Source organism: Clinocottus analis, unplaced genomic scaffold (genome assembly GCF_023055335.1).
Source record: "Clinocottus analis isolate CAN_PGR_092001 unplaced genomic scaffold, fCliAna1.0.p SCAF_13, whole genome shotgun sequence".
Taxonomy (NCBI): domain Eukaryota; kingdom Metazoa; phylum Chordata; class Actinopteri; order Perciformes; family Cottidae; genus Clinocottus; species Clinocottus analis.
Window position 1 is genome coordinate 18,182,501 of NW_027175854.1, and position 15,840 is coordinate 18,198,340.

Here is a 15,840-nt window from a genome sequence, read left to right on the forward strand (position 1 = left end):
ATATATATATATATATATATTGTGTGTATAGTATATATACACACACACAATGCTTTAGTCATATTCACAAGATGAGGAAGTGTTGACAAGTAGACAAGATCTCGCTCAGACATCAGACAAGTATTTCTTTTGTCTGATGGAATGACATGCCTCGTTCTCTGATGGCATAAACATGTCAGCAGAGAATGTCGCCTCGCAGGTATCAAGAGGCGTATTCTTAGTCTGTCAAATAAACACACGCAGCCCGATAAAGATGCGTTCTAACAGTCATGTGTCAGGACGCAGTTCCCGTCAGCTGTGTCATCGGCTGCTTGTGCATCACCACATTAGCGTGTGAAATGGTGACAATATTGTTATTGTCATTTCTCCCAAAAAGGCAACTCTGAAGGCTCCGCACCACTGAAACATGTAAAGTTAGTGTCTAACTGTGTTAAGTCATCACAGAGAGCTTCAAATATATATATATATATAAATAATAAATATATTATATTAATAATTATATTATAATTATATTAATATTATAATATATACATATATATAATAATATTATATTATATCAATAATTATTATATTAATATTATAGTAAATATAATATTATATATATGTATATATATACATATATATATATATCTATATATATATATATTTTAAAACACCCTGTTACATCCAGACTACTCGTTCAAATCTCACTGATTGACCTAAAATTGGAAAGAGATATCTTTTTGGTGTTTTTAATGGCTTTATATTATTATAAGTACATATGTTTCTGTGTCTATAACATTTGGGATGAAAAACTATTCATGTACTTAAGAATAGTAACATGTGTAGCACCCGTCCCATGTAGCTCTATGATACTATCTGAATCGGCTCGTGGTATAAAGTACTATGGGCGGGGTCCTGGGTACAGTTTTAAATATGACGGCGCTATTACCTGTGTTATAAATTTAATAATTTGGTTTTCTACAATCGTTACTTTTTCTAATAAGGAAAACTTAATTACTGGCGGTGCCTCCAATAGAATTTAACACAGCAACAAATAAAGGTCTGTGCCTCTAATGTTGTCCCTTTATCTGGTTTTGAAATTAGGATATAAACAGTTCTGGTAACACACTTTACAAATACATCAACTGTCTTAATGCACAGTGATACATTTATTAACAGTAAACATCAATATACTTTTAAACCCACACTCTCGCACACACACATTCACACACATTCAACGTAACAAAACCCCTGTTGCAGGCCTGAGTCGTGGCTTGGGAGCGTAGAGGCCTGAAACGTAATGGCCGTTTCACTTGTCCACACAAGCTTAAACAAAACAAAAGAAGGCACGTGCAGGTTTTGTTAGTACTCACAAAATCCAAGGAGTATTAGGAGGGGGGGGAGATGCGGAAAACGGGGTGATGGTCGGCTTCAAAGCGTAGAAGAAAAAACAGTAGAAACAGTCCACACAGCGCACGCAGGAAACTGTTCTTGATCGTGGTCCAACAAGAGCTTTCCCGATCCTTCCTCTGTCACCAAGGTCCGTCTCCTGAATCACATAAATCAGCTAAACACCCAGTCCATATGCCGATTCATGACGTTTTATAGCACAGCTTATCTTAACAGGTTTTATATACAGAGCTAACAGTGTGAAAGCAAAGAAAACCATATTATGCTAATCGCTAATGCTAATCGCTAATCGCGATTAGCAACACAACATCGTTTTACAATTTAACAGTTTGTCAAAGTATAGAAAATAATAAACAACTTGTATTTACCTTGCGTAGATCACATAAATGTAAACCAAAGGGTAACTGGTCGTCAACCATTAAGTTCTGAACATTATGCTCTCATACAAGACTATGAGGTTCATTCAACGGTGGTCTGTAGCTTCTGCCGTTCACTATAACACAATGCCGCGAAATCTACTGTCCCGCCCCTCTACCTGAGACGCACATTGGATTGGCTGATATCAGGATAACCCAATGAACACACAGAAAACAAAGATTGACAGATTACTCTGCTAACAAGTTAGGCTGCATCATATACGCATGACGCAAAACGATTTACTTTAATTTGAATTAACTAACTTTAAACTGTTAAGCTGACTCAAAACGTAGGTCTAGGCTTAGGGACTTTGAACTAAATGTTTTAGGAATATTTACATTTTGATAACTAGATGATAATTGTAGACCGGGCTACACCCTCCCCCTTCTGACCGTCTAGATGTCCTCATCTGACACCTTTAACTTTTTTTGTTGGTGTTTTTTTTTTTTTCTTTTTCTTTGAAGGGTCCTTGCTTTTCTCATCATCTGACATCATCCTGGATGGTTTGTACTTTCTCCTGGGTGCCTTGATGTTTTCCTCTGGTGAATTTAGACTGAACTGAATGACCATCCCATGATGCATGATGGTAACAGGCTCCTGAGACGGATTGCCAGGTTTGTCATAAGTCAAACGAATGACTGGTTTCAGTTCTCTCTGGGACTTTCGGATAACAGAAGCTTTTTCACTCCTTGTATCGCTTGTAGGGGCTGAGTTTGCTCCCCCTTCTAAATCTGGTTCTTCAGCAGTATCATCACTAATCTCTCCTGCATCAGATTCCAGACTAGAAGGTGCAGTGTCTTCTGGGAATTCTGTGTCCATAGCTGGTGGTTCGTCCGAGACTTCGGAGCTCTCCTCTTCTCGGCTGTCAGTTTCCCCAGGAGCTTGATAGGATGTTAAGAGGTGTCTCCGGACTTCATCCACATCAAAAGCTTGAGGGTTACGGGCAGTTTCAAAGTCTGAATCTGATGAAGCTGTGTCACGTTCCACTGGTGGCACAACTGACGTAGTTGGTCTTTGACTTGGTCGGGTACGCTGTGATCTTGTAACAGGTTTTCTATTAACAGGTCCTGTATCATCAGAAGGGTTGGACATCCTAACCAGATAACCTATAGGCAAAAGATGGTCTCTGTGTAGAGTCTTGACTACACCAGGTCCATGTTCTGGTTTGACCTTGTACACTGGCAGGTTCGGCAACTTCTCCATCACAACATATGGTGTGGATTTCCATCGGTCTTGCAGTTTATGCTTTCCAGTTAATCCAACGTTTCGAAGAAGGATTCGGTCACCATCGGCCAATGGCAGATCTCTTACACGTTGGTCATAGTATGCCTTATTTCTCAGGTGACTCTTTGTTGCGGCTTCAGAGGCCATCCGGTAGGCACTCTGCAACTCTTTCCTCATCCGTGCAACGTACTGCTGGTAAGAGGACTCACTCTCTCCATCAGGTGATGTACCGAAGCAGATGTCAACTGGTAACCTTGCTTCCCTGCCGAACATCAGACAATATGGAGAGTATCCAGTTGCATCATTTTTAGTACAGTTATACGCATGTACTAGCTGACTGATATGCTGGCTCCAGCATTGTTTCTTTACAGTATCCATGGTACCAAGCATCGCCAGGAGAGTGCGATTGAATCTTTCTGGTTGGGGATCACCCTGCGGATGATATGGAGATGTGCGTGATTTACGGATACCCAGCATAGTAAGAAGCTCTTTGATCAGCCGACTCTCAAAATCTCTGCCCTGATCAGAGTGTATCCTTGCAGGTAGACCGTAATGCACAAAGAATTTCTCCCAGAGTACTTTTGCTACAGTGAGAGCTTTTTGATCCTTAGTAGGAAATGCCTGAGCATAACGTGTGTAGTGATCTGTTACTACTAACACATTAGCGACCCCTTTGGAATCAGGCTCTATCTGCAGGAAGTCAATACAGACTAAGTCCAAGGGACCATGACTTGTTATCTGATTCAAAGGTGAGGCACGTTGAGGGAATGTCTTTCTGGAGATACATCTTCCACAGGTTCGGATGTACTGCTCAACCTCAGTTGTCATGCGGGGCCAATAAAATCGGTCTTTAATCAGTTCGGTGGTTCGGTCCACACCCATGTGTCCACACTCGTCATGCATGGACCTTAATACCACAGTCCGGTATCTCTCAGGCAAGACAAGCTGCCTAATCTTCTTTCCAGACAGTTTCTTTGTTACTCTGAAGAGGATTCCATCTTTTGACTCAAGTTTACTGCTTTCACGAATGAGCAATGCAGTATCAGGAGGGTGGCTTTTAGCATGAGTCAGTACCTTATTAGTTTCGATTGCTTTTTTCACAGCTCCGATCACTGGGTCCACGTCTTGGGCTGTCTCGATGTCTTTTGGACTCAGTTGGTCGAGGGTGCTCATGCTTAAGTTCACAGGAAATGCATATGCTTCTGGTACAGCTGTTGCTGGAGCTCCTAGTTGCTCAACTAGTCTGACAGGAGCACCTAGTTCTTCACTGACACAGGCTTGCTTGCAAACAGCTTTGATGCCTGATGGTAGGATGCTTGTCCAATCATTAGCTTCGACTGTGGCATACTGCCGGGACAACAGGTCAGCATCAATGTTGTGACGCCCAGGACGATACTCGATGGCAAAATCGTAAGTCGATAGGGCGGCCAGCCAGCGATGTCCAGTGGCATTAAGCTTGGCTGAGGTAAGCACATACGTTAATGGGTTATTGTCAGTTCTCACAGTAAACTTAGCTCCATACAGGTAATCATGGAACTTGTCCACGACCGACCACTTTAGTGCCAGAAATTCCAACTGATGGACAGGGTAACGCTGTTCAGACATACTAAGTTTCCGGCTTGCAAAGGCCACTGGCCTAAGACCATCTGGGTATTCCTGATTCAGAACGGCGCCCAAACCACTCATGCTGGCGTCTACATGCAGAATGTAGGGTTTGGTGGGGTCCGCGAATGTTAACACAGGGGCATGAATCAGGCAATCAATGATCTTCTTGAAAGCATCTCGACAAGCCTGATTCCAACGCTCTCCAAATGGCTCTGACTCTTTGAAATAGACCTTAGTTGGATCTCTCTTCTCATGCCAAGTTGGCGGATAGCCTTTTGTGAGCTCGGTGAGAGGACGGACAATAGCAGAGTAGTTTGCAATAAACCTGCGATAATATCCGCAAAATCCGAGGAATGACTTCAGTGACTTCAGGTTGGTGGGCTCCTTCCAGTTTTTTACTACATCCACCTTCTTAGGGTCAGTGGCAATTCCAGCCTCTGAAACAATGTGACCCACATACTTGACTTCATTCTGACAAAATTGGCATTTGTCAATTGAGACCTTCAAACCAACTTCTTCTAGCCTATCCAGAACCTTGAGAAGACGCTGCTCATGCTCTTCGAGAGTTTTGCCAAACACGATAATATCGTCCAAATATACAAGGACTTGAAGGAGATGCATGTCACCAACGGCTTTCTCCATCAACCGCTGGAAAGTTGCAGGCGCTCCAGTTATTCCTTGTGGCATACGTTCAAATTGATAGAATCCGAGGGGGCAAATGAAGGCTGTCTTCTCTTTATCCTCCTCCTTCATAGCTATCTGATAGTATCCACTCCTCAGATCCAATACCGAGAACCACTTGCTGCCTGACAGACAGTCTAAAGCGTCGTCAATGCGAGGCATTGTGTACTGGTCTGGTATGGTGCGTCTGTTGAGGGTTCTGTAGTCAATACAGATTCTGATATTTCCGTTCTTTTTACGAACAACCACAATCGGTGAAGCGTAGGGACTGCGGGACTCTTTGATGATCCCAGCTGCTAGCAGCTGCTGTATGTGTCGGCGCACATCGTCAATGTCGGCGGGGGCCAATCGGCGTGACCTTTCCCGAAATGGTCTGGGGTCATGCAGGCGTATGGGGTGCTCCACCCCCTTGGCCAAACCCACATCCCACTCTTGTAGGGAGAAAACATGTTGCTTTTCAGCTAGCTTCTGGCGGATTCGATTCTTCCACTTTTCAGGGATAGGGGAATCTCCAAAATCAAATAGACCTGGGTCTATAGCATCTGCGGGTAAGTTAGATGGTTGGACTGGTGTGATTGTATCAACAGCATACATCTCTGCAATTACAGTTCCAATGGGTATAGATGTCTTCTTTTGAGACTCATTATGAACCAGCACTGTGAAACAGTTAGTGTCTAGATCAGCATTTGGGAGTACTCCTGGCTGAACCAGCACACCAGCGGGGAGTGACTGTGAAGTGGGTGCATCTATCAGCACAATGTCTTTGGACACAGGGGTGGGTCTGTCTACCTTGCAGATAGCATAACACTTTTCACCTGGGGCTATGGAGAGTGGACCAGGTCCTTGCCATTTTACTTGTCCAACAACATCATCTATGGCCACTGACTTACAGAGCTGAGTTTGAACGGGGGCATAAAATGGTTGTATTCTCATGGAATGAACAATGTTTTCATTACCACTTTCTTTCATCAGTTCCCACAGTCTGTGAAACAGAGATGCGTTGGTACCTACAATCACAGGGGTTTGGTTGTAGTTCTTTGGCTCGGGGCAGATCAAAGCTAAAACTGCTATGGGCCCTTTCACACCTGTCATTTTTTCTGGAAACTCCATCTCCACAACTACATAACCTTTGTAAGGATAATCAGTGTCGGACAAGCCCCAAAGCCCTAAGCCAGAGACGGGCTGTATAGGGACATCCAGCAAGTGTTCGTTATACCAGCTTTCGAAGATTATGGTCACATTAGAACCACTGTCCATGAGAGCCTGGCAGGACAACTCATTAACTTTGATGGGGTGAGTCATTGATGGACCCACTAGACCCTCAGGCAGCCTGGGGTCTTTATCAGGGACTTCCACCTTGTGGACCCTGCCAACGCGCTGATCTTCTGAAGTGTTCTTTGGGTTCTCTTTTGTTCCATCTTGTGCTCCTCGCACCACACGTATGAGCCTTTTGATGACTTTCTGTGGGTTCTCCGGTTCTGTGCACCTTGGAGCAATATGACCATTTTCTCCACATCGGTAGCAGAAGTATTCATCCGACTCTTTTGGAGACTGCACTTTGAACGGAACAGGTTTATGGCTTGATGCCGCTTTGTATCGATTGAACTGGGACATAGTCTCTCGTGAGGAATCCACAGTGGATTTTACTGCCATCACACTCATTTTATCTTCTAATGCTTTCACTTGTTTTCTGAGTGACTGTAGTTCATTGTGTGATTCAGTTTGTTTTTTCATTTCTTTTGGACCACTTATTGGACAATCAGATGGTAGCTGGTGCTGAGTTCTTGTTCGCTCACCCATTTTAGCTTTCATTTCTTCCATCTGGGCTCTAAACTCACTCTGATAAGCCAACTCGGGCTCAAATCCTTTCTCTGCCTGTACTGCGCGCACATTCTGACGACGCAGAGGTGCTCCTAAACTTTGTCTTGCAAACTGGTGGCCTTCTTCTTCACGTATCTCTTGTAGTAGATTCAGGAAGGTAGGAGGATTGTCTTTCCGCTCCCTAACTTTTAACTGAAGTAACATGAGGTCAGAAGTTGAACCTCTAATAAGCTGCTCAATTCGGGCCTTGTTAGCGGCGCTAACCTGGAGACCTCCTCCTTGCACTACTTTGATAAGAGACCTTTCTAATCTTTGCAGGAACTCAGACAATCTCTCTCCCGGCTGTTGTCGGAGGGATCTGAAGGAAAAGTAGAGATCTTCCCCTGACTCTGATCTACCAAAGATGCTCTCTATAGCATGGATATACTCCATTGGGCTAGCATCAGGTTCAGTCATACGCACAGCCTGAATGATCTCCAAAGCAGGGCCTTTGAGACTCTCCAGTATTCTTCGACGTTTTTCCTTCACAGAGCATTCACTTTCATCTACGATGAATTTAGCCTGCTCCAACCAACTGTCTAGGCATTCTTCGCCTGTTGGGGTAGGAGTGACACCAGAGTAAGTCCTCAGACGTCTATAAGAAGTACTGTCTGGCGCTCTATTGGTTCTGCACCATACATCGCCAACAGCACGAATAATAGACTCAGGGCTGCTGTTCCCTGGTATATTGGGACTGCATACTCTCTGAATATCATCCATGGTTTTTCCCTCTTGCTGAAGAAGTGTGAGTAACTTCTCTGTGAAGTCTTTAGTGCTGCCAGCGTCTTGGTCTGCTACAGCGTGCACTGTGTTCCATACACTTCCACCCATTATGGGCATCACTTCCGGGGGGATTGTGGTGGGGTCTATCACTTCTCGGCACTCGCACAACACCATTAGTGATTGATGTTGAGAGTGAAACATTTTGCCCCTTACTCTAACTTTGCCCAAGGCTTTGATTGTTTCTGCTGTTTCTTCTATCTCATCGACTGTAATGTTTTCCGGCACTCCATACATTAATAGGGCATGTTCTACATCCACTCCCTCTCCTCTGCACCAGTTAGTTAAATCAAGTGCTGATGGACTTCTCGCTTGGCTTGTCATACTTTCAATGGGTTAAATCTACAAGTGGTTTACGTTATGGGTTGGTTATTAATGGTTCACTATTTAAGAGGTGGTTACTTGTTTTATCTAATAACTTTATGAATAAAATCCCAGCGGTGCCTCCATTTATGTAGCACCCGTCCCATGTAGCTCTATGATACTATCTGAATCGGCTCGTGGTATAAAGTACTATGGGCGGGGTCCTGGGTACAGTTTTAAATATGACGGCGCTATTACCTGTGTTATAAATTTAATAATTTGGTTTTCTACAATCGTTACTTTTTCTAATAAGGAAAACTTAATTACTGGCGGTGCCTCCAATAGAATTTAACACAGCAACAAATAAAGGTCTGTGCCTCTAATGTTGTCCCTTTATCTGGTTTTGAAATTAGGATATAAACAGTTCTGGTAACACACTTTACAAATACATCAACTGTCTTAATGCACAGTGATACATTTATTAACAGTAAACATCAATATACTTTTAAACCCACACTCTCGCACACACACATTCACACACATTCAACGTAACAAAACCCCTGTTGCAGGCCTGAGTCGTGGCTTGGGAGCGTAGAGGCCTGAAACGTAATGGCCGTTTCACTTGTCCACACAAGCTTAAACAAAACAAAAGAAGGCACGTGCAGGTTTTGTTAGTACTCACAAAATCCAAGGAGTATTAGGAGGGGGGGGAGATGCGGAAAACGGGGTGATGGTCGGCTTCAAAGCGTAGAAGAAAAAACAGTAGAAACAGTCCACACAGCGCACGCAGGAAACTGTTCTTGATCGTGGTCCAACAAGAGCTTTCCCGATCCTTCCTCTGTCACCAAGGTCCGTCTCCTGAATCACATAAATCAGCTAAACACCCAGTCCATATGCCGATTCATGACGTTTTATAGCACAGCTTATCTTAACAGGTTTTATATACAGAGCTAACAGTGTGAAAGCAAAGAAAACCATATTATGCTAATCGCTAATGCTAATCGCTAATCGCGATTAGCAACACAACATCGTTTTACAATTTAACAGTTTGTCAAAGTATAGAAAATAATAAACAACTTGTATTTACCTTGCGTAGATCACATAAATGTAAACCAAAGGGTAACTGGTCGTCAACCATTAAGTTCTGAACATTATGCTCTCATACAAGACTATGAGGTTCATTCAACGGTGGTCTGTAGCTTCTGCCGTTCACTATAACACAATGCCGCGAAATCTACTGTCCCGCCCCTCTACCTGAGACGCACATTGGATTGGCTGATATCAGGATAACCCAATGAACACACAGAAAACAAAGATTGACAGATTACTCTGCTAACAAGTTAGGCTGCATCATATACGCATGACGCAAAACGATTTACTTTAATTTGAATTAACTAACTTTAAACTGTTAAGCTGACTCAAAACGTAGGTCTAGGCTTAGGGACTTTGAACTAAATGTTTTAGGAATATTTACATTTTGATAACTAGATGATAATTGTAGACCGGGCTACACATGGATTATGAACCTGGATTATGTTCGGGGTTAATTTGACCCGTAGGAAAAACCAACACCATTTCAGGAACAGAACATCGTCATCATCGGAACATCAGTAAGGAACTCATAACGGCTCTTTATTTCCCAAAAAACTATTTTTAAAAAGTAGATTTGAGCATTGAGCTGTTTTGGCTCAGCTGGAGCCGTCGGACCAAACGGCACTAAAAGCAGCATCAGGAGGAAGCAGAGATGGAGGCTAAGCTAGGCTACGATGCTATTCTGCCACCCAGGCTAACCCGGCAACGCGAGGTCACTTCTTCACAGAGACATATTGAATATGTATTTTGGCATCGTGGCTCAAAGTGCACTCAGACGGTCGGAGCGCAGGGCCGTGGATCCTCCACCTGCGCATTCAGTGGATCAGCTTCAACATTTCAAACGATAGGATATAACTTTGTGCTTCGGTTCGGGCCGGCAGAGAAGGCTCAGCCCACCGGATGATGCTCGGTGCTGAAGATGGCAAATTCGTTAAGTTAAGACGCAGAAGAAACACAAGACGTTTGCAGGAGAATCCTGAACCAAGACCAGAACAAGTGAGCTGCCTCCCATTAATTGCAGTGCGTGGCAGCCTGACAAAATCAAAGTGTGTCCTGCCAAGTTGAGTCACAATGTAGAGTAGGTGAGATTTTCAGACCATTGACAGGCGTGCAAAGCTCTTTTTCATTATCGGTGACGCCAAAGCAAACACTTGTGTCTTGGCCAGACGCCTGAACTCACACCTTCTGCCTGGAGCCGCTGGGTTAGCTATACAGTTGACTTGTGTTAATCGAGGCCTCACTCATGTTGTAGACGTGTTGGCGGATGGCGGCGCTCCACCGCTGCGTGTCCGCCGGCGCGTCCATCGTCAGCGTGCAGACGGCGTCCTCTCCTCGCTGCTGCGTGCGGATGTAGAGACTCTGGACCGGGTCGCTCTGCGGCATGCACACGGTGTCCTGACGGGAAAAAAACACACACTTTCTATATTTATCCTCATCGCTTCCACATCAAGGTATTCTGATGAGCTGCAAGGAATATTCTTCGATTCATAAAGCGTCTTTTTAATGCTACGATTTGCATGCTGAGATATTAACCTGCAATGCAAACTATTGAACTTTTTGTTTTTCTAAACCTGCAGTGAAGGGTCTGACTCTTCAGAAGTGCACGAGCTGAATCAGGGTTCATGCAAAAGGAAAGAAACGCTGCTTCCAAGTTCCAAGAAAACTATCTCAAGCTGTACAGAGACACGAGTCAGACAGGAGACGAGTCAACGTGTCATTCTTCATAAGCCTTTAACATTGTAACTGCAACTGTCAGACAGAAACATGTCATGCACAAAGTACAAAGTACTAAGTAGCACAACATGAAAACACACAAGTGTACGTGGTAAAATACTTAGTAAATGTACTTGGCTACTTTCCAAAATCAAACACATTAAAAGCATTTTCCAATTTTAAAATATACACCATGAAAGTTGGTTTCCTCTCTTTTTTTCCATGTCTTTGAATTCATATTCTTCTAATCAACATGGGCGATAATGTAAACAAATCCATCTATTTATTCATAAGACGTTGCTTATAAAGAGCCAACCTTTCTGATGGGGATCACTAGTGATGGCTTGTCCTCTGACTCTTCTTCTTCACTCTGATAGCAGAGAAGACTTTGGCCCCTCAGGACGCAGAAGACATTTCCCCAGGACTCCAGATCGTCTCCAAGCTAAACGAGAGATGGGAATACTTTGACACAGTGATTACTAATGTGGATATAATATCAAAAGAATCGATGTATTAAAATATAGCCACCTTAACCTCGAGCTGGCCACTGATGACTGGCTGCGTCATGCACAGAGGCTGCGCGACGAGGCGGCAGCACATGTTGCCATACAGAGGCAACCAGAATGGATTATCCTCTGGAAACACACAAGGATCAGGCTTCATGTTGAGGGGAGAGGAGGAGACAACAAGAGGAGAGGAAACAAGATGCTTTGGAACTCACCTGTCGCTGCGAGGGACAAATCATGCGTCTTGAAACCTTCCTGCACGTGTTCGATCCTCAGAGTCGCGTGAGCCAGCAGGTTATACTTCGGGCCCCTTGAGACAGAAAGCATTGGGCAGACATCAAAGTGACACTGAGGTCCCCCGATATATTCCCTCTGTGTGCGTTTCGGGGCGCGTTGTCATCCTCACAGTGCAGACAGGTGAGGGGATGAAGGCGCGGACACACTCGCGGGTCCCGCGTTGCCTCCGCCGGACCCGCACACCGCCGCGGACTCGAACGCAGCGCGGATCTTTTTCCCAGAGGAGCATCCCACATCCCCCAGGCAGCTCCCTCTCCTGGGTCCTAGAGCACCGGGAGAAAAGTCCTCCACCGCACAGCTGCTGTACAGCTCCACGCGCAGCTGGAAGCCCGGCCCCACCTCGCTGCTGCGCGCACACATTGAGGGACAAATGGCGTGTTTAAAAAAACAACAACCTGGGATTAGGGAGATAAAATGAACTTCTTCAAAACTGTCATCACCTACAATATGGTGGCGCCTTCAAAACAGATGTCAGTTAGAGTTCTGTCCACCATCACCAGGTCGGTGTCATGGATCTCGGTGCCACACTGAAGCAGGCAGAAGACCGCGCAGCGCTGCAGCTCTGCAGGGACAAGAGCTGCGAGTAAGAGCTGCAGCTCATTCTCAAGGTTTTGATGCATATTTAATTCCTCTATGATATACTTTCATGCAGGTCTTGTTGGTGACGACAAATACGCGCCGCTGGACGGCTCCAGTCTCGCCTGTCATTACATCTTACCCGGATACAACACATGCAAAAGATACGTTTTTCTGATTGGCTGTAGCCCATTTCTTTCTTTTTTTTGTTTTTTTGATTGGCAGATGAGTGGCTCCTCGCGGGCGGGGGGGGGGCTTGATTCCTCAGTGGTGAGGGCAGCGCGCGACCAGGTCATGTCTGCGCGCTGCGGCACATGAAAGTTTCTTTTTTTCTAAAAGTTTCTAAAAGTGCACAGGACTCTCAAGTGTCACGCTCAATGCGTGGCACTTGAGAGCCCTGTGCACTTTTAGAAACTTCTCCCAAAATGTGTGCAATCAGTTCCCTTGAAGTCAACATCCTGACTTACCTCCTTTATTTTTGAAGTACTCTGAGTCTTTCCACATCAGTGGGATTCGCAAGTCTAAAAAGTTAAAATTATGAAGTTAGGTAGGAATTTTTTTTTAATTTTTTTTTACAAATTTGCAATAAGATATTTTGTTCACGCCCACCTGAAAGAGATATTTTCCCCAAACATGGCCCAACGTCTTCAGATGGCCTGCAGTGAAATAGATAGATGCTGCACATACCTGGCATACACGCTGCACAGTAGCAATTATGTAAACCAGTAAAAAAAAAAAAAATGGCATACTCGAGCAACAAATCTGTTATGCAAACAAAACAGAACACTTACATAACATTTGTATTCTACTGTACTGCATTTCATGCACATCTTAACTGTCCACCATGCCCAATACAACATGCTGGTAAATTCAGCATGAAAATGTGCAATGTTGCGTTCACGTTCACTTCATGAACACATTCATTAATCAGGTAAATCCACACATCGAAACAAAGGCTGGTTGTGGCGTTCAGGCTCCCGGAGGATTGAAAAGTTAACGTGTCTGACCTCTAGTGGCGGGTTGAGGCAATGTCCACACAGCACAACTGCAGAACAGTCGCATGTCCCTCTGCACGCGCGGTAGAGCTATGATCTGTCTATTTCATCCACACATACAATAACACATCCTCCATCTGACCTGCGTCCCACTCGCTGGAGGACTTGAGCTTTCCTCATCTGCTGCAGTTGGCTGAGCAAGGCCAGGATGCGGGCGTTGCAGGTGAGCAGGCTCCTGGAGGCCTCCAGGGCCTGCTCCCTCCTGGAGCAAGCAGCCAGCAGCTTGCCGGCCCCCTCCCGCATTCGCACCTCCCTCTCGATCCGCTTCAGCAGCTCCCCGTCCTGCGCCGAGAGGATGAAGCTTAATGCATTTAGTGTGACCCCGATGTGTCGTCTCCCAGAGCCAGCAGGTCTCCATTCATCCACTGAAATAGCTCAACATTGCGGTGGATTCATGCTAAATTGTTGTGATTCCCAGACAACGTATCCTAAAGATTGAACCCTCGTACATTACCGTGTTGTTTTTAGAGAAATGCATTGACAGCTGTTTGATGGACTGGCCAAGGAAATGTGGTACAAACATTCCTGTTTTCCCCCATCAGCCTCAGCTGCACGGTGTCAACATGTTGGCGTGCAGACGTAACCATTTAGCCCGAAGCACCAAGGAGCCCAAACGCAGACTCGCCGTGGCGCCGCTGGCTGTGTATAGACCGGTTATTATATTAGTCATAAAGGAAGTTATGAGGGCGATGAGTAATTCCAATTCCAAGCTGTTGCACAGCCAGAAACACACATGACGACCACAGTCATAAGGAGTCGCATGGAGTCACTGTTGTCGGCCTTGCAACCTTCAAAACAGCTGATCCCAGTGGCAACGTGCAGGCTTCAAACACACTGACCCAGGCCCGTTACGTCAGAGCCCCGAGCCCATGGGGCGACGGCGTTAAACATCACATTAATCCCTGGATGTCGTCCAGCTGTCAGAGCCCCACGGCTTAACTCATCTCAGGTAAGCAATGAGCAATGAGCATGTCTTTTGTTGAGAGTGTTGTTTCATGTCATGTCATTAGGTCAGAGTGATTAAGAGCCTGTCGAAATAGCCAAGTAGACGTGATCATGTTTGATTTGTTATGAGTCGTACACTCGTATACAATGTGATCCTCTGAGGGAACGAATCATTGAGTTGATGCACTTCAGGTGAATCTTTTAAGGCAGCACTCAATGTTCCCATCGTGAACACGTACACGTATGAGGTGCAGTGCAGCTTTAGGGATCAGAAGTGTTGCTTAATCCAGGAATGTTTTCTGGCCCTCAGACATGCATTATGAGTTTCATCTGATGTCAAATCATTACAAGAACACTGAAATGGTTCATTTGTGCCATTTTACAATACCTTTCAAAAAGCATAAAGCGCATAATGCATAAATGCATGGCTACATTTTTCACAGAAACAGTCAGAGAACATCTGATGTCGAACCGCCAATCATTCAGGATGTTTGATCTGCAGGTACGAGACTAAACAAATGACAATTATCTGTAAAATATAGTTTTTTAAGTGGATTTTGGTACATTCTGTGAATGAGAAAAACACAAAACTTCTGTTGCTTACCTGAGTGTGATCGCTCATGTTGCTCCTCTGCAGGCCTCTGCTGCGGTCGCTGTGCGGCCAGCAGGCAGTTAAGCGAGTGGAGCAACTAATCTCACAGCTGACTGAGTGTTGCAGTGGCCGGCGGACACAACCGTCACCGACTCAACAGAGAGTTTAAAACAGTCTTAAGCCTCATTACAACAGGTTGCACTATGAGGGATTAGAGGCTCAAGCTTGATGTTCAGTCAGCTGTGTCACATGCAACAATGCATTCCTAAATACGGTAATTCACAAGGATTCTATTTTAACTGCTAAATATAGACAGCTTCTCAAAACACATTTATTGTAATGAACACGCTGGACAGCTTGACGGCCTCATTCACGCTCATGTTTTTTTTCGTTGCCTTCTTTCAAGTAAAAAAAAAAAACGATAATCTTTTTTATTTATTTTTTTGTCCGAATCATTATTAATTTTTTTTCGTCCTAATTTTTATTTTTTTTCTTGGTCCTCATTTTTTTTGGGGTCCTAATTGTTATTATTATTATTTTTTTGGTCCTCATTTTTTGGGGGGGTTCTAATTGTTATTATTTTTTTTTTTTTGGTCCTAATTTTTTTTTTTTTTTGGTCCTATTTTTTTTTTTTTGTGTGGCAGAAATGGGCTACCATACTTCTCTCTTTTGTGTCGTCATCATTAATATTTGGGCAACTTAGTTGATCCACTTCATGACTCTCTCATTGTTTGTTGTGGTATTTGTTGCAGGACTATATTTGTTGCAGCTCTGTACACGCTGCTGCATCATAAACTGGAGT

At 44.3% G+C, this 15,840-nt stretch overlaps 1 protein-coding gene and 2 long non-coding RNA genes across 3 annotated transcripts in view; all 3 read right to left on the reverse strand.

The window, feature by feature from the left end:
• LOC137784170 (rhotekin-like) overlaps positions 1–15,068 on the reverse strand; it is a 23,911-nt gene extending 8,843 nt beyond the window's left edge. Inside the window, exons 1-10 of the mRNA XM_068574647.1 lie at positions 15,051–15,068; positions 13,584–13,783; positions 13,056–13,102; positions 12,914–12,967; positions 12,315–12,432; positions 11,980–12,216; positions 11,789–11,883; positions 11,596–11,702; positions 11,384–11,509; positions 10,596–10,749 (exon numbers count right to left, since the gene is read on the reverse strand). Of these exons, the coding sequence (XP_068430748.1) occupies positions 10,596–10,749; positions 11,384–11,509; positions 11,596–11,702; positions 11,789–11,883; positions 11,980–12,216; positions 12,315–12,432; positions 12,914–12,967; positions 13,056–13,102; positions 13,584–13,783; positions 15,051–15,068 (1,156 nt within the window). The remainder of the gene's footprint in view (positions 1–10,595; positions 10,750–11,383; positions 11,510–11,595; positions 11,703–11,788; positions 11,884–11,979; positions 12,217–12,314; positions 12,433–12,913; positions 12,968–13,055; positions 13,103–13,583; positions 13,784–15,050) is intronic.
• On the reverse strand, positions 1,129–2,876 carry LOC137784173 (uncharacterized). The gene is made up of 2 exons (XR_011077377.1): positions 1,761–2,876; positions 1,129–1,531 (listed from the first exon to the last, which is right to left on the reverse strand). It is a non-coding gene; the product is annotated as an uncharacterized lncRNA (long non-coding RNA).
• LOC137784172 (uncharacterized) lies at positions 8,718–9,769 on the reverse strand. The gene is made up of 2 exons (XR_011077376.1): positions 9,350–9,769; positions 8,718–9,120 (listed from the first exon to the last, which is right to left on the reverse strand). It is a non-coding gene; the product is annotated as an uncharacterized lncRNA (long non-coding RNA).
• Positions 15,069–15,840: the final 772 nt, after the last annotated feature.